The sequence below is a fragment of the Anopheles stephensi genome, chromosome X (assembly GCF_013141755.1).
Source record: "Anopheles stephensi strain Indian chromosome X, UCI_ANSTEP_V1.0, whole genome shotgun sequence".
In the NCBI taxonomy this organism is placed as follows: domain Eukaryota; kingdom Metazoa; phylum Arthropoda; class Insecta; order Diptera; family Culicidae; genus Anopheles; species Anopheles stephensi.
Window position 1 is genome coordinate 16,002,174 of NC_050201.1, and position 17,390 is coordinate 16,019,563.

Below are 17,390 nucleotides of genomic sequence, written 5' to 3' on the forward strand. Positions count from 1 at the left end.
GCATTGAAAATCTTGACCAGAAGAGGACATAATGTTACAGAGCACTGTTTCAACACAACTGCTGGTATGCCATCCGGACCAGGGTTGAAAGATGATTTTGGTTTGATCAGGGCCACTGTGACGGAGTTTAAATCGATGGTGATACGTTGCAGGTCGATGCAATTTTCTGGAGTGTAGCTGGTCGCACGAGATATGGAGATGGGATCAGGAACAGAAGAAGAGAAAACGTCAGAGAGTTTCATTGCGAAAGTCTCACATATTTCAGTGTCCGTTTCTGCTACGATGGCTTTGTAGCGTAGCGAGGAAGGCTCCACATTGTTCCTCGGCCGGGACTTTACGAAAGACCAAAAGCCTGTGGGTCGTCTTCTAAGACTTCTCTGCACGCGTGAAATGTAGCGGTCGTAAAGTAGTCTGTTATAGGCCCGATAGCAGCGTAGTGCAAGGCGAGCAGCTTCGTGGTTGAGAGCGCTGGGATGACGTTGTTGGGCTTTCAGAACGTTGCGTCTTCGCCTTTTCAGTTCTTTTAAAGTACTATTTGACCATGCTGGATAGCGTGGTGGCCCAAATAGCGGAACAGTATCGTAAAAAAAATTGCAGCAATTTTGCGTTGAAGGTATCAACAGCCTTATCTATCGAGATGCCTCTGTGGTCGAGGAAGTCCCAGTCAGCGAAAGAAATAGCCTGATTAATAAGGTCGAAAATTACTCGCCTGAAATTCAAACGAGGGGCTGGTCGATGGAGTGTGTGTGTGTTCTCGGTGTGAAAGCGGAATGAACGGAAACACGAATCGGAGGGTAATGATCATCTGCAGGCAGGAGATGTTCATCTGTAGGTAACGTGCAAACCGTGGTTACCAAAGCTGCATTGTCGTTGGCGAGTACCAGATCAAGGATTCTTCCCAGGGCGTTTTTAGCAGAGTTAAGCTGTTTCAGTAAGTACAGATTCAGCATATTCATGAAAGCTCTGCTGTGAGTGGAATTGCAATGCTGGAGAGAATCGGTCCACGTAATAAGCGGCTGATTAAAGTCCCCGAGTAAAATCAGCTTATCGGTAGGCTTCATGTGTTCCGCTATTTTTTCGATCGTTGACGAAACGCAAGATAATGTTTGTGAGTCAGTGCTTTTGTCTGCGTCTTAGCTCCCTATAGCGTCCCTTCGGTCAGGATAATTTTCACCCACACACACTCAAGAGAGTTAGCTTCATCATAGCATTCACGCGAATTCATCTTTGAGGAGACGGCAATTAAAACGCCACCACCACGAGAATGTGTGCTGTTAAGTGAGCTGCGGTCAGTACGATATACAGTATAGTTTTTATTAAAAAACAGTCCAGATGGTATGGATGGTTCCAGCCAGGTTTCAGAAATGCAATTACGTCGTAGGTGCAGAGCGATGATGCAAGAAATAAGTCGGAGGTTTTTGTGCGTAAACCACGGACGTTTTGATAGTAAACAGTGAGTGGCTGAGTAGACAGCGCGTGATTGTGTGAATGTGTTGACTGCGCAGAAGGTATGCGGTTAGTGCAGACGTGTGCGCGTGAGTTCGTTGGATTAGCGGTGTGTTGATCATTTGAGAAAAAAGCGATCGATAGTCTGTTGATTTCTTTTTGGCGGTGCTGTTTGTTTGGAAGCAGAGGTAGGGTCTGGCAGTGGTGTGTTTGTTCCGTTTGATGGTGCATGTGGAGTGTTGCGATGATTTGTGATTGTGGACGGGCACGGAGTGATGTTGTTTGTAGTGAGTGAAGCAGCATTAGCGTTACGGTCAAGGATAAAATCTCGCACACTAATACCAACAGGCCAGGTGTCGGAGTTAAGTGCCTTTTCTCTGAGTGCGGCAGGAATTCTTATTTTGAAAGATAATGAATGCATAGCGTCTGGATCTGCACCTTGTCTGAGCAGGCTGAATGCGAGAACATCGTCTGTTTCCAACAGAGAAGCTACCGACGAAGCTACGTTTTCGGGGGTAACACTTTTGTCCAACCCGGACAAGTGCAGCCATGTGCGTTTTGTTGAGGATGTTTGTTTGGCAACTATTAGAAGCGGGGCTGATGAGCAGGTGTTGGTGCCAGCTACGGGCTTTGGAAATGAAGTTGCTAAGGCAGTAGTAGTGTTGGTCGTGGTGAACGGTTCAGAGATGATGACGTCATTGTTGTTTACATTGTTTGGCGTGAGGTTATCTTCGATCTGCGATGTGCGTGATATTTCTGCATAAGTTCTGCGCCGTTTCCGTGAAGGAAAGTTTTCGCCTTCAAATTTATCATAGGGCTGAGCAGAGCCGTGGGATGATGTTGGGAATGTTCCCCTGGTTGAGAAACTGTGATGAAGCTTGGTGAAGAGTGATCCAATCAAATCGTCCTTGATATTGTTGACGGCTGTGGATTTAGCAGTTTGTATGCCGACCAGGAGCTCGGTATTCTTAGCTGGTTTGATGTGGGGCTTATTTATGGCCGTTGTGCAGTCAGGACAGCTCCAGTGAATCTCGGAGAGCTTGTTGATTGCAGTTAGAAGTTCTGAAGGGAGTTTAGTGCACTCCAAGTGAAAAGCGGCCTCACAGAAGCGGCATTTGATTGTGGAAGCGTCCTGTATGATGGGAGTGGCAAAAGCTGGGCAGGAAGATGCCATTTTCAGGATGATGATGACGTGGACTCAAGCGCAAACCGAAGCAAATGAATTTATCGAATTGCCGGAAATTCACCACTAGATCGCTAATAACTGAACTTTACGAGCGTTACAAACTGTAGTGTGAATTAGTTCCGATGAAGTACGAGGGCAGAATTAGCCTTTGCCAGTGCGAATAAGTTAATTTAACGCGGAGTGTTTCAAGGTGCCTTTTGCGCTTGTTAGCTGTCACTCTGGCTCTCCAAGAGTTTGGTTGAACACAAGTTTGGTGCGCGGATTAATTTGAGGTTAGGAGTCTAAAATGTACCAGGTGCCTCCATCGACGTTGCTAGCTGTGTTTAATGCAATTAATTAATTTTCTTGCTTCAATTTTGTTCACCAGAAAACGTCCCCAATAAAGCGTGGACGATGCCGGTGGCAATTTCAATTTACGTCGCACGTCATCTTGACATCGTCAACCATTTCCCACCTCACAATGGAAACGCGGTGGCGGAAAACGGCGGTCAGAAACACGCGTCAGGACAACCGGAACCATCGGTGGAACTGCAGCATATGGCGGCGGATCACGTACACCACTATCACCACCGTGAACGGCCCGGCCATGGCTATGTGGAGGACGTGATCACGACGCAGGGCGTCCAGCCGCACCACAAGACCAGCTACGCCGAAACGATGATGCACCTGTTCAAGGGAAACATCGGTACCGGTTGCTACGCGATGGGCGATGCGTTCATGAACGGTGGACTGGTGCTGGCCACCGTACTGACCCTGTTCATCGGGTTCGTCTGCGTGCACTGCCAGCATGTGCTGTTGAACTGTGCCGAGCAGATGCAGGCCCGAAAACGGGAAGAGGACGCAAAGGAGCAAACGCACGGGACGATCGCCACGGTGGAAGCGAACAATGGCAAACCGTTGGAGGTGAAGCCTACGTCCAAGGTACCGCCGGTGTCGGAACCGCTCGACTTTGCCGATACGGTAGCACTCTGCTTCGCGTACGGTCCACCATCCGTCCGACCGTGGGCAACGGCGATGAAGAACGCGGTTAACATCTTTATCTGCGTGACACAGCTCGGCTTCTGCTGCATCTACTTCGTGTTCATCAGCTCGAACTTCAAGCAGATCGCCGACCGGTACGAGATCGAGCTGGACGTGCACGTCCACATGGCGCTGCTCGTGGTACCGATCGTGCTGACCTCCATCATCACCAAGCTGAAGTTCCTGTCGTACTGTTCGCTCGCCGCCAACGTCTTCATGACGCTCGGCATCGGCATCACGTTCTACTACGCCTCCCAAGAGCTTCCCTCACTCGCGGAACGCAACCTCATCGGACGACTCGACCAGCTGCCCCTGTTCTACGGTACCGCCATCTTCGCCTTCGAAGGGATTGCGCTTGTGCTGCCACTGCAGAACGAGATGAAACATCCGGCCGACTTTGGCAAACCGTGCGGTGTGCTGAACATCGGCAGCTCCTTCATCATTTTGCTGTTCACCACGTTCGGATTCTTCGGCTACTGGCAGTGGGGTGAAGCTGTCCAGGGCAGTCTCACCCTGAACCTGCCAGATAATGAGATGTAAGTATTTCGAGACAACTCCCTCCCTTGACAGCTACTGATTCGGATGCTGTGCTTTCCCAACACTGTTTCTAGACTGGCGGAGAGTGTGAAGATCATGATTGCTACTGGCGTTCTGCTCGGTTATGCGCTGCAGTTCTTCGTCGCGATCATGATCATGTGGCCGATGGTGGAAAGTCGTGTTGAGCTCGCTAGTCGACATCCCGTACGCTGTGAGATGGTGTTCCGTGTCATTATGGTGCTGGTAACTTGTAAGTGTTCCCCCTGCAGACAATGGTGAGCATGAAGCCTCACACCGTATCTAACGTATTCTCTTGCTCTCCATGTTTTAGTCCTGATTGCGGAGTGTGTCCCAAACCTTGGTGCCTTCATCTCCCTTATCGGTGCCTTCTGCTCGTCCTCGCTGGCTCTCATGTTTCCGCCCCTGATCGAGCTGATCGTTGCCTGGACGAATGGGAAGTTGACCGTGTGGTTGGTGCTGAAAAATGTCGTCATTCTGCTGTTGGCTTTGCTCGGCTTTGCTACCGGAACGTACGAAAGCATGTCTGCGCTTGCCAAAGATTTTTAAACTCGTCGCACCGAGAGGGAGAGAGAAAGAGAGAGGCGCAGAGGTGCTCGAAAGCTTCATCGAACGAGTGGGTGATTGAAAGTTACCTTAGCTAAAACTGAATCGTTGGTAGGAATAAGCTACTCTACATCGTTTTACATTTTCATTTGTTTTGTACGTTACTTGAGTATGTGACAGAGTGTGTGTATGTGTGTGTGCTGTGCTGCTTGTACCGGTTGTGCTGCAACAGATACCCAAATGTATCTCGCTAGGAAGTAACAAACACCGTCCATCGATACTACTTATCGATATACTAGCATTGGCAGGGAAACAAGTTCTTATGACGTTATGGTTGTGTCCCACTATTGGGCCATTTTCATGTCCAGTGAAGGAAGTAGAAGCAGATGAAAAGACACACAAGACAGTACGGTTACACCTCGAAAAGTCGAATATTTGCATCATTCGCCCTGTATGATAAGTATACTCTATACAACGTTAGGTTTAAATGCAATAAGTTATCCCAAATACTGAGTAGCCTATAAGTGAGAATGTGAATGTATATGTGGGTGTATATTATCCTTGCGGATAGCAAGGTGGTCTCAGAAAAACACAAATCGAAATGGCCATACAGTAAGTAAGTTTGATAGAAAATGCAGGGGGAAAATTTTGTGATGGAAATCTAGACGGATCACTTAGTTGCAGGACAATCGTGGGAAGAGGGTGTAGGAGGAAGCACAGAATATGAATAAAAGTTTTCCATTCGCAAAAAGGTATTTTTTCCCGAAACCAGAAACTTAACGTACAGAACAACTGATGGCTGGCCTAATATTGTTCAGACGTTTCCCGGGTGCGGCAGACCAAATTTTCCCAGACGGTCATGGTGTTTGGGTGCGAGTCGTCAGAAAGAGGTTCAATTCCGATGGCTGATTTGATGGATGAAACCTTAGATGATGAATGAAACCTTGGGGTGGTCCGATGGCCGAGCCAACAATGGCGCCGGTCTTCACACAGCAGAACCGGGGTTCTAATCCCATCCAGAGCGCCTCCCCGTATGCAGGGCTGACTACTTTGCTACGGGTATAATCAAGTCACAGTAAGCCAAAAAATGGCAGGCCGACACTTCTTGAGGTTGTAGGGCCTAGGAAAAAGAAGAAGAACCTTAGATTACTGTAGTGGCCAATCGTAGGCCGTATGTGTCCCAGCAGGAGTCCGCAGCTTGTCACGTGCCTACGAAAAGCATCAAACGGTTGGCTGACAATTTGAACTGCTTCAACCCGCCGAATGTGTGGTCTCTGTTGTTGCTACGGGAACAACAGTGGACGTAAAACGTCCCCGTTGGTGAACCGGCCACGCGAAGGTATGGCCGATTTGGAAAAGGAGTCGCGTACCTTCCTTCGGGCGTTGAATCGACGGATGCAACGTACTTCGCACAGGTCAGACAAGTGGCTTCATTCCCGGATTACCGGGCGATCTTCCAAAAGTGGACCTGATGGGAGGGGCGGTCGCGATTCTTCCAATTCCTCCGACGGAGCAGTAGGTACTACTAGAGCACCGGCCCGAATTCCGTAGGGAGGACGAGGTCGAATCTTCCGCTGACCAACGCCTGGATACTGGCTTCTCTCCTAGCTTCCGACGAAGTGGTAGACACCGCTGAGGTGTCGGATCCGGTCTTCGGAGGGGAGCAAGGGGAGATTTCCGGAAGGTTCTCATAGTCACGATTCCTAGTAATTTCCGTCGGAGTGGTAGACACCGCTGAGGGGTCGAATCCGTTCTCCGGAGGGAAGGATTATTTCGGATCTCGTGTCTGAAAAGAACCCTGAAATTCTTACGAAGTGTTCGGTTCGCCGGTTAAGATTTGTGTCCTCTTTATTGAATAAGTTGATTTCTTATATACTAATTTTGAGGTACCTTAGAACGAGACGAAAGATCATTCTTTCTTGTTTAACTATTTCCTTTCCAGCTTGTGCTTACGTATCTTTTATGCTAACGCCGCATTATGCTAAAGTTTAACTCACTATCGTGGTCGCAAACCACCAGTTCAAACCCATGCTATAATGTTTGTTCATTGATCACGAACACTTGCGTTTCACATAAGGTAAACATTCATCGCGCTGGACGCACTTGCCGTTTGTCACATGATATAATGTAAACGTGAATCGCGCTGAATGCGTATGTTGAGGCGCGCATTGTTCTGTAAACATTCTCGATGATCTAGCTCCGCGCTAAAGGCGTTGTGTGCGCCACACTGTATCGTAAACATTGGTCGCGCGCTGCTTATGCCTTATCCGCGCTGATTTGCTGCCTAAGCTGAAATCTTCTCGGTGCGTGGGACATTCTAACGAAAGAATTGTTTCTTTCATGCAACATGTTGATTCAAGATTTGGTTTGATTATGCCTAATGTTACCTTCCTTTTTTTCTAGCGCTGTCGCGTTCGCAACAGTCTCCTTACTCGCCGGATCATCATCATCATAATCTTCTGGATTATTTTATTTAAGGTGCAGTTGAGCGTGACATTAATCGATCGTCCAGCGTCACCTAGCCAGAAGTAGTGGAGAAAATTCAGTCCGTTTTTACGGCCCATCCCAGGGACACGACCCATCCCACGGAAGCCCTGACTTCAGGTTCCGAAGCCGGATCAAGACCGAAATCGATGCCGATATTTAAATTATTTGAATAATTTCACTAAACAGTATGGTAAGCTACTCTTTATACAAAAAAAAGTTATGTCAATTTTTTTCCGTAGGTAACTGTCAAAATTCCAGCAACCGATACTATACATCATCAAAATTAAGAGAGAATCCCCATGGTCATGCCTCTGCAATAATGAGCAGCAACAGAAGAACGGTAGAAGCGACAACGGCGGTGGTGTTCATAGGGTAGCACCGGGGCTCAAATCCCATCCGGACCGTTCCCCCAACTATCCAACTACGTGGTATCTAGAAGTCTAGTAAACCAGAAATGGCAGGCATTACCTAAGCACTAAAGTCAAAGAAGAAGAATTATTGTAGAAACCAACGCTTGCCACGCCAATATTAGTTTAGTGTCTTCTCTTCTTCTTCGAGCTCGTTTAAGAGACATGGCCTGTCGATGGCCGTCCGATCATGTCGATGTCATCCGTGAAGCCAAGGAATTGGAGAGACCGGGTGAATAAAGTGCCCCTGATGTCGAATCCCGCATAACACCTTCGAGAGCGATGGTAAACAACAGACAGGGGAGTCCGTCCCCTTGCCTCAGAACAGTTCCGACAGCATGTTTGACTCTCTCACCTTACACTGCACACCGTCCATAGTTCCCCTGAACAGCCGTACAAGTTTCGCAGGGACACCGTACTGCCGCATGATGTTCCATAGCTCGGTCCGATCTATGGTATCGTAGGCTGCCTTGAAGTCAATGAACAGGTGGTGCGTGGGTATCTGGTGCTCCCGGCACTTCTGGAGGATCTGCCGTAGAGTAAAGATTTGGTCGGTCGTTGATTTACCTCCAACAAATCCAGCTTGGAAGCTTCCGACGGAATCTGGATCATGTAGGTAGCATTCAGGACTGTGATGGCTCGGAATTTAGCACAGTCCAGTCGGTCGCCCTTTTTGTACACTGGGTGAATGACACCAAGCTTCCACTCGTCCGGTAGTTATTCCTGGCCTTATATCCTGACAATCAGCCGATGCATGACGACGGCATGCTTCTCCGGCCCCATCTTGAACAGTTCTGCCCCCAGCCCGTCGCTGCCAGCCGACTTGTGGATTTTCAGCTGTCTGATGGCACTGATGACTTCCAAGGATAGCGGGGGCACTTCGTCATTGTCATGCTGACTGTTATAGTGCTGCTCTGCTTTCTACGCCTGGTTCATTCTCTCCTGTATCTGCTTCGTTTAGGTGTCCGATGAAGTAGCTCTTCCATCTGTCGATCACCTCTCGCTCGTCCAATAGGATATCTCTTTCCGCATTGCGGCACCATCCATGATAGCTACACCATCAGCCGCTTATCCAACTACTCGAAGCTTCTTGTCCTGAGGGAGTCGGGTCTGCTGCCTTCTCAGTTGTGTGTAGTGTTCCACTTTCTGCCGGGTCTCGCGCTGGAGAATTCTGGTATGCGCAGCGCTCTTCTCGGATAGTCATCATCAAACCATTCCTTCCTCTGGTTACGTGTCACGCATCCAAAATTAGTTTAGTGTCGTCACTCTCATCTCCATCGACTTCTACCTTAATTCCTTAACTCCGTTGCGACCGTCATCACGACCACCATTGCAGACACCGGTTCCTGCTCATCCAACACTGATCATAAGCTAGTTCAATAGTACCGAAACATGCGTGGTATCAATGCTAAGAAAGAGTCGTAAGAAAGAGTCATTCTGACTTTGTCATGTACTTCAGGAAGCGATAATGAAAAGAGTTCTGTCTCGTAATCGTCATGAAGGAACATACAAAGGAATCAAGGATAAAAGCGCTGGAGCATCAAGATGGTTGGAGAAGCGACAAGTGATGAAACAGGAACGTATATGAGGGTATCGCGTATCAAGTCGACATCGATGATGGTAAGTGGAGACCGCTTACTTGTACTCGTCAAGAAAGCGGTGAACAGTAACTCGGCTCAATTTTCGTTGTACTCTCCCGATATTATCCATCGCTGTCTGGCCAGCCGGTGATCACACTACAGAAGAGACATAAACATAGAGAGTTCTTATGAACTTTGGAGAATAGACGGAAAATAAAATCAAGCGTTTAATTTATTTTGTTAAGCGTGGTATCTATGTTATCGTTGAAAGACAGTTTGTGTAAGTGACTCTACTTACATTATTTTAGAAGACAAACGACCAGACGACATAACGAAACACCTATCGAAGCAAGCCTCAAAATCGTTGAAACAATATCAAGCACCAAGGGTAGATTGGAGGTTCAAACAATTAAAGCACGAGGAAATAGGCATATAGATGTTTAAATCATCAGCTAAGGGGACATAGCCGTTTGTAGGAAGAACATTCGCCCAATCAATTGACAATTTAAAACATCAATAAAAATAGCTACAGCAAGATATCCTTCTCATTGAAGCCCGCAATATATCAAGATTCTGTTTGCAGGATCTAAAGGCCTAGAACTCCTGCGGATAATTTTGTTTCATACAGGAGTTTCTATCTTCATCGCAGTTAACTAAATCCTTCTTCTACTGAATCCTTCTTGGTTTCAGCGGGAACATGGTTTTGTTAAATTCCTTATTTTATTCTACAGATGAAGTACAAGACCGCATGAATCTGAAGACGCTTCTTGTGCCTTTGCTCTTTTCTTGAATCTTTTGCTCCTTAAGCATAGAGAGCTCGAGTACTATTGGGGTATCGTCGAAATCCATCACATTATGTTCATTGTGATTTTTTGATTTGTATCCCAACTTATCCCCCATCCTTTCCATCACTCCCAGTAACGTCTTAAGTGTCGACACCTGCTTAGTAAATGTTGAGCTGATCGGTCGCGCCCTAAACAACGTAAATTACTTTCTCTCTCATCCCGCCTCGACTCCCATCTAATGTACCCTGACGATGGGAAAAGTTTCCTCCCTATAACGTACCCCCTGACTCCAAATCCCTACAACAATTGCTAGATTCCTTCTCTCTTTGGTGTTCTTCCAACTGCCTCTCCCTAAGCCTCGAAAATTGTTCCGTAATCTCCTTCTCTAGATCCCCCGTTTCAATTCTGGCGCCTTTCACTATAAATTCACAAATTCTCACACGTCCTGATACCTTGGTGTCATCCTTGATAGCAAATTTACTAAGAGTACTACGGTCACATCCTAAAAAAATATTATTCGAAAATTCTACGTTGAAATCTCTTACCCCTTATTTCTGAAGGCGCTTTACTGCAGCTTGGTTTGTTCCATCTTTGAATACGGGGGCATCATCGGCTTCAGTTTGGAGCGCAAAGCTGGAACAAGTGCAGCACCAGACTAGCTACCCGTAGGTTTCTCGGCTCCTCCAATTAGTCCCTTCCTCCTCATGACACCCGATGTCAACTCCTAGGGTCATGAGGAGAAGCGTCTTTACAGTAGCAGCGGTCTGTGACTAGTGCCGTCTTCATCGCTGACCTACTCCTCCATGTTCCTTCACAATTTAAATAAATAAATAAATTACTTCAAACTATCATGATACCTCAATTTCGTGTGTATTCGCCAAAGAGTTTGATGCAATGGAATGCATTCGTTTATCCTTAACTTTTCGCACAGTTTTGTTATAGCTCTCTACAACATGGTTGTGTCCCTAAACGTTCCACCTTTTCCAACGTCATATACTTCACGTCCTACGGGTCGGTTCATAGTCATCGTCTCAAGCACGGACGACTCTATTTGCACGGATTTTAAGTTCACGTTTGATCGCGTCTCTCACGGTGTTTCGCTGTTCAAGAACTTAGGTGCATGACCATGGCTCTATAGTAGCCGTAAGGACCCACATCTAGAACACTAAATAAAAGTCCTAAAACGTAATGCTCAAGAACTCTCGATCCACTGTGTTTGAAGCGCAGTACTTTTTTTTCGTTTATTTATAGAGGCTTTGGGTCCTTGAGACCTCATTTGCCTCTTTCCTGTCTATTGTTACATAATGTGTGGTAAAAACTATAGTGAGTATGGCTTAGCTATTGCTTAACTATTATGATTCGTGTAATATGAAAACTATTGTGTTATGAATTTATAGTTCTCGGTACAGGTTGCTGATGTGTAAAAATCGGATGAGGCAGTACCGCTGTTGTTTGTCGGGAGATAGTATGATGACCAGGTCGGTATCAAGTAGGCAGGTGGCTCGGTATATCCATGGTAATCGGTGAGGATTTGACGACACCACAGAAGCTACAAAGTGGAGGACTGGATCTGTGGAGAAGGTAGGAGTGTGTCAGGCGGGTGTGACCGATGCTAAGGCGGGAAAGGACTCGTTGGATGTGGCTGGAATCGCGATCGTCCCAGGGGGCGGTGTTGTGGATGGCGTCTCGGCGTGAAAGGGAGTTGTATGGTTCGGGTGGACGGATCCGACCTTCGTTGGCAAGACGGTCGGCTTCCTCGTTTCCGTGGATTCCGGAATCACCCGGAATCCAAAAGAGAAAAAGCCTACTGTCGAAGGTTACGCCGAGCATGTCGGCTGTCCGTGTGTTGGGTATTGGTGTCCTGTTACAGGTTATTGGTCGTCGTTAACTGCAAGAGATCCTGTCCGTAAAGAAGCTCTCAATGAACTTGATTAAAAGTCCACCAAAGCCCCAACTGGACATTTGTGTAAGGATGGCATGACGCCAGGTTCGATCAAAGGCTTTGGAAAGGTCCATGATTGTTAGGTCTTTATGATGATCTCTATTGGTGGCTTTATCTAATAGATCGTCGAAGCGCAGTACTGCTAGCTGGTCAGGTCTTTTCAGGAGTATTGTTCCGTAATATGGTCTCCAACGGCTCAGTTTCATATGGATCGTATACAACAGATACAGAAATCGTTGTCCAGGTTTGAACAGGCCACGCGACATTAGGAGTGTTCCGGCGCGAGTTATCGGTTCCACAGACGAGGCGGCGTCGGATTACTCCGTGATCGAGTAGAGTTGACGAGCGTCCAGAATGGGGAGGATTCGTCTGCGTTGTTCACTGGTATAGTAGCTCGTTTACTTTGCTCGTTCAGATTCCCTTCTCATGTGTTGCATTTCCACTTCTCACGTACATCCTTCCGCTCTTGAAGATGATCCTCACATTAACTCTTATCTCTTTTCCACCACTTCTAAGCTTACAGGATATTTAGGAGTTTCCTCTCGTGATTTTTAGACGGTTTCTTTAATATTTTTTTAATGTGACCCAAAGAATTTTTTTTACGGTTTCTCAAATATGTTTTTTCATCCCATGAGTTTTTTTACGGTTTCCGAGACATCTTTTCGTGAGCTGATTTTTTAACCGTTTTTCGAATATTTCAGAATAAGTCTAAATATTTTGAAAAAAAAAACAATTATTTAATTTTACTATAAAACATGAGAAGAAGAATAAAAAATGTTCTAGTTGTCATGTAATAAATCTTTTTATTGTTTTTGTGTATTTTCTAAGTTACTTTTCATACTATTTGTTGGCAAAAAATCCCTTCTTGTTACTTAACTTCTAACAATTGTTTTAAGAAAACATGGCTTTCAACACTACAATTTTTATTGTTTTAAGTGATTTTTTAAAGGCATACTGGTGTTTCAACAAATATTTTATTATTTATCAATATTGTTTCAAACCTATCCGAGGTTATAACATTATTTGCCGCAAGCAAAAATGACTGGAGCGCCAAATGAAATGAGCGCCAAAACAATTTGAGACGAAAACAAACCTCAGGTCGAGAAACCCCATAGTAGCTACACAAAAAGTAGATCTTAAATATGTATGTGTCATGAATAGGTAAACTCAATAGGTATAGAAATACAAAAAATAAAACATTTATTTGTTCAATCGCACATATCACTCAAACCAGCTTCGTTGAAAGATCGATTTGAATTTCAAAATCAAATCAATGAAACATTTCAAGTATGTTATGAAATATTTCACCTGAATTAAAACCAAAGAGAACTCGAATAAATGCAATGGATTATGAATGGCAATAGAAGTTGTCTTAATTTTAATGGTTTTCAAATATGTTCTTAAATACAGCTTTACATTTTATGCTAAAGATACAGCAAAAATATACTTTTTACACTAATGCACCTTGAATTTGCGGCGAATCCGCGAAATGTACCTAACATAACCAGCCCTGCGCACCATTCCGTTTCCGTTTGCGGCTGTCAAACTCGTTTGACGTTACGTCAAACACCGCGACGTTACGTCAAGCGGCTGTCAGCTTGCCGACCGCCTCGCGTGGCAACCGTTTCCTGTTCTTTTACGAAGAGTCTTCGTCGACGCACGTCGTGTTTGCGGGTGTTCAGTGAGGTAAATAGCGTAACTGTTGCTTACCAATTGCCCGATGGCACGTGTTTGCTGCCACGGTGGAAAGCGTGCGAGTGCTGCGTTGCTAGAAAATGTCGTTCGGTTGATGAAACGAAATGGAAATGAGAAAAAATGCAACATCCATTATCATGTGTGTGAAAGCCAACCGTGGTCCGGGTGATTCCCGAATCCCGGTTGAATGGGACTGTGTATTTACGTGTAGCAAGGATCTAGTGGACACATACCAGCGTGAAGGGAAATCCATGAAAAAAGAACCATCAATCAAAAGCCGGTGAAATTCAATGCCGCCGACTGGTAGATTATATTAGGGAAAAAAGATCCGTTTCATGCTACGTGAGTGTTTGTTTGTGTGTATGTGTGTGTGTGCTTGTGTGGCAATGTTTACGATGGCAAAAGGAACAATTGTTGAGGAGTGGTTCACCCTATCAATAATACCAGCAACATCGATCAACAGATCTGTACTTAGCATGCACAGACATCTCCAGTTGCTAAGGAACGAACGCAACAAGTGATACTGTGGCCAGCGATGACGGTTGATTTATCGCGCAGCACACAACACCTGTAGCAGAGCAGCAGCACGATTATGTCTTCATTCGCACGTTATTCTTGCCCGGTTTCTGTTGCATCTTCACCACTTTTAACTCCTTTTCCTCCTGCTGTCTTTCATTTCAGTGAGCTGCCAAAGTTCAAGTTCCAAACATGGTCCGTATCAGCGTGCTGGCCGATGCCCTCAAGTGCATCAACAATGCGGAAAAGCGTGGCAAGCGCCAGGTGCTTCTCCGACCCAACTCGAAGGTCGTCGTCAGGTTCCTGACCGTCATGATGAAGCACGGCTACATCGGCGAGTTTGAAATTGTGGACGATCATCGCAGCGGCAAGGTGGTGGTCAACCTGACCGGCCGCCTGAACAAGGCCGGTATCATCTCGCCCCGTTTCGACGTCAAGCTAGAAGATATCGAACGGTGGACGAACAATCTGCTGCCCTCCCGTCAGTTTGGGTAGGTTTGATAGCTACTGTTTTTTTTTTAATTTGCTGTTTCTAAGGGAACGACACGACACACCGGGAGTTAGCCTTCTTCGATTATACTAATGCCGTTTTGGTTTTCTTTTAACCATTCGGTGGCGTAAGTTAGGAGGCGAGAGTAAAATCAATCCAACCGTTTAATCTCGAGTCAGCGATATCTTACGTTGGATCGTTTCACGGTTTGGAGACAGTTAAGAAAAGTGCGGTTTGTTCGGTCCTTTCCTTGGAATGCATACAGTGGTTTTTAAGTATCTTGTATTTAAACCTATACTTCTTCTTTGGCACCCCAATCTCGAAAGGTCTGTCTAGATCTGAAATTTCTGGCTTTCTTTGACTTATTTTTACCGTAGCTGGATGTTGAGTCTTGCGTACGAAGAGGCGGTCCGGACAAAATTTCATTCCCGGTCCTAACGTGTGATAGCGCCAAAAGCTATCGCCTGGGCACCCGGATCGCTCCCTTGAAACCTACTAGCTGGATAGTAAATCAATGCTGCAAGAGATCAATGAAGATTTCCAGTTTCGAGTTTTCATATACAACCTTAAAGATTTAAATTAGATAGCTGTATGTTTGAGCGGTCTAATTTATGTCATACAAGTCGGCTAAAACATACGAACCCTGCAAGAGAGCAGCTAGATAATCGATTGTTAATAATCGATTCCTCTTGGGTCATGCCTGTTATTCCTGGTTTACTAGACTAAGTGATAACACGTAATTGGATGGTCAGTCTTCATAACGGAGAACTTTTTGATGAAGTGTCAGGTTGTGTTATGCAAGACCATGCTTCGACTCCCATTCAGATCGTTCCTTCTTACGTATAATTGACTATTCTGCTAGCAATAAATTAAAAAGGAGCAGGACAAGACCATCTGAGGTTGAGGTAGCACTAAAGCAGAAGAATAGAGTTTCGAAATCGGTAATTACTAGTGGCCTGGATAATATCCACGAAATGAATCCCGAGCCAACAATTGGCGTTTTCGCGTCATGAGTTTAGATACATTTTGTGTTAAGAAGGAAAGGACACGACACACACCGGGTGGTTAGCCTTCTTCGATTATACTAATGCCGTTTGGTTTTTCTTACCAATGAACCGACGGTGATATAAGTTAGGAGGCTAGAGTAAAATCAATCCCTCCGTTAATCTCGAGCTAACGAAATCTGACGTTTGCTCGTTTCACGGTATGGAAACAGTTTAGAAACGTAAGGTACGGTTGGCCCTTTCCTTCGTATATATACGGTGACTGTTCTAACTTTTTAACGGTTCCCGGCGGGTCGGTCTTTACAGTCTTTACACGGCAGGGCCGGGATTCAAGTACCTTTCGGGAAATATGATGATTTCGAGCGGCAAAGGGAAAGCAGCAAGCGATGCTTTTGCATACATGACGTCACAGCGGAGAATGAACTTCATTTGGGCTTGTTCTCGAGTGTTCATTTTAAAACCAACAAACCGAGAACAAGCCCAATATTTCCCCAGGGAGTCCAGTAAATCATAAGATAACCTTCATGATCTAGCAGATCGTTAGGCCAAGAGGAGGACTTGAAACCTTCGCCTTTTTAACTGTATGTGTCTGCACACGTTCTGTAGGTGCAATGGTGTGTACATACTGCTGGAGGCTTAGGTAATATCTCCAAAATTAAGCCTGAACCAACAAATTATGCTGTATACGTGTAATAAGGATCATGGATACAGCCATGTTTTGACAAAAAAACAAAAATTCTTTTTGGGAAACTTAACATAAAAGCAAATAATTAAATCCTCGTTTCTAGTCGTGAGTACTCATCCAATTTTTTCCTTTTTTTTTTGCTCCTTCCTAAAACAGCTACGTTGTCCTGACTACCAGCGGTGGTATTATGGATCACGAGGAAGCCAGGAGGAAGCATCTCGGAGGCAAGATTCTGGGATATTTCTTCTAATCGCGTACAGACACACACACACATCTGCAGCGCCTTACAACAACAAACAAAACTGCGGTGGGAACAACACAGCGGTGCGCGGACCTCATGGAGCAATAGCAAAAAGGAAGAATAAAAACACAAACAACGTGGAAAATACTTTTTCACCGTTTCCAATAGTTGTGATTGTTGAAAGTGTTCAGAAAGTGCAAGTAGTTTTCTGAACGTATTGCTATACCCATTTTTTGCTGCAGTTAGTATAAGGAGAAACAAGTGACTTGAACCGTGTGCGGTTAAGCGGAACCGGAAATATAGAGAAGCGCATTGTACCTACCATAATCATTTTTCAAAATGTTTCTTCGTTTTTTTTTGTCCCCTTTTTTACAAAGGATTAAGATAAAGCTAGGACGCGCAATTTAAGGTAATATCACACACACATGTATGCGCCAAAAGATAGTCGTTGCATCGTTTAAGGCGTTACAAGCCCTAACTAGGTACAACGTTTCAGAACGAAAACTTGCATAAATTTTACAAAAAGGTTAGACAAAATGTTAAGTTAATTTATAGGTGAAGGAAAAGCTTTAAGATTTTTCTCGCATAATATTCATCACTCTATAGCCTCTTCATACAAGTAACAGGTACTGTATAGCTCCGAGTACCATGTACCTAGTGTTGGGTCAAGGAGCTCTTTTTAAAGAGGAAAGGGCAACTGCTCACTAACATGTGGAAGGTGAGGCCTCCCGGTAGCTCCACGCTCACTGAGGGCGAAGAGGTCGAAGAGTGCGAAGAGCAACCTTGTGAGGTCGAAGAGGCCGAA

The 17,390-nt window shown here is 45.4% G+C and overlaps 2 protein-coding genes across 6 annotated transcripts; both read left to right on the plus strand.

Moving 5' to 3' along the window:
* The first annotated feature begins 429 nt into the window (after nt 1-429).
* LOC118511331 (proton-coupled amino acid transporter-like protein CG1139) lies at nt 430-5,277 on the plus strand. 5 transcript variants are annotated; one of them, XM_036054275.1, is made up of 4 exons: nt 430-931; nt 3,000-4,188; nt 4,264-4,439; nt 4,521-5,277. In XM_036054275.1, exons 2-4 carry the CDS (start codon nt 3,026-3,028, stop codon nt 4,754-4,756), a joined length of 1,575 nt encoding a protein of 524 aa, XP_035910168.1. In that variant the 5' UTR covers nt 430-931; nt 3,000-3,025; the 3' UTR covers nt 4,757-5,277. The 5 variants fall into 5 exon arrangements, with proteins under 5 accessions (XP_035910168.1, XP_035910196.1, XP_035910187.1 ...); XM_036054303.1 differs by lacking the exon at nt 430-931 and adding an exon at nt 1,206-1,288; XM_036054294.1 differs by lacking the exon at nt 430-931 and adding an exon at nt 1,311-1,634.
* Nucleotides 5,278-13,506: 8,229 nt separating this feature from the next.
* Nucleotides 13,507-16,912, plus strand: LOC118511352 (40S ribosomal protein S15Aa). The gene is made up of 3 exons (XM_036054316.1): nt 13,507-13,640; nt 14,331-14,656; nt 16,501-16,912. The coding sequence occupies exons 2-3, from the start codon at nt 14,358-14,360 to the stop codon at nt 16,592-16,594; spliced, it is 393 nt and encodes a 130-aa protein (XP_035910209.1). The 5' UTR covers nt 13,507-13,640; nt 14,331-14,357; the 3' UTR covers nt 16,595-16,912.
* Nucleotides 16,913-17,390: the final 478 nt, after the last annotated feature.

Bases quoted from the DNA above. Each gene is read 5' to 3' on its own strand.
- LOC118511331 (XM_036054266.1), top strand. From the start codon at position 1,676: ATGTGGAGTGTTGCGATGATTTGTGATTGTGGACGGGCACGGAGTGAT. The intron at 1,734-2,999 runs GTGAGTGAAGCA...TTTGTTCACCAG, and splicing joins ACGGAGTGATGTTGTTTGTA to AAAACGTCCCCAATAAAGCG. The intron at 4,189-4,263 runs GTAAGTATTTCG...CACTGTTTCTAG, and splicing joins AACCTGCCAGATAATGAGAT to ACTGGCGGAGAGTGTGAAGA.
- LOC118511352 (XM_036054316.1), top strand. From the start codon at position 14,358: ATGGTCCGTATCAGCGTGCTGGCCGATGCCCTCAAGTGCATCAACAAT. The intron at 14,657-16,500 runs GTAGGTTTGATA...TTCCTAAAACAG, and splicing joins CTGCCCTCCCGTCAGTTTGG to CTACGTTGTCCTGACTACCA.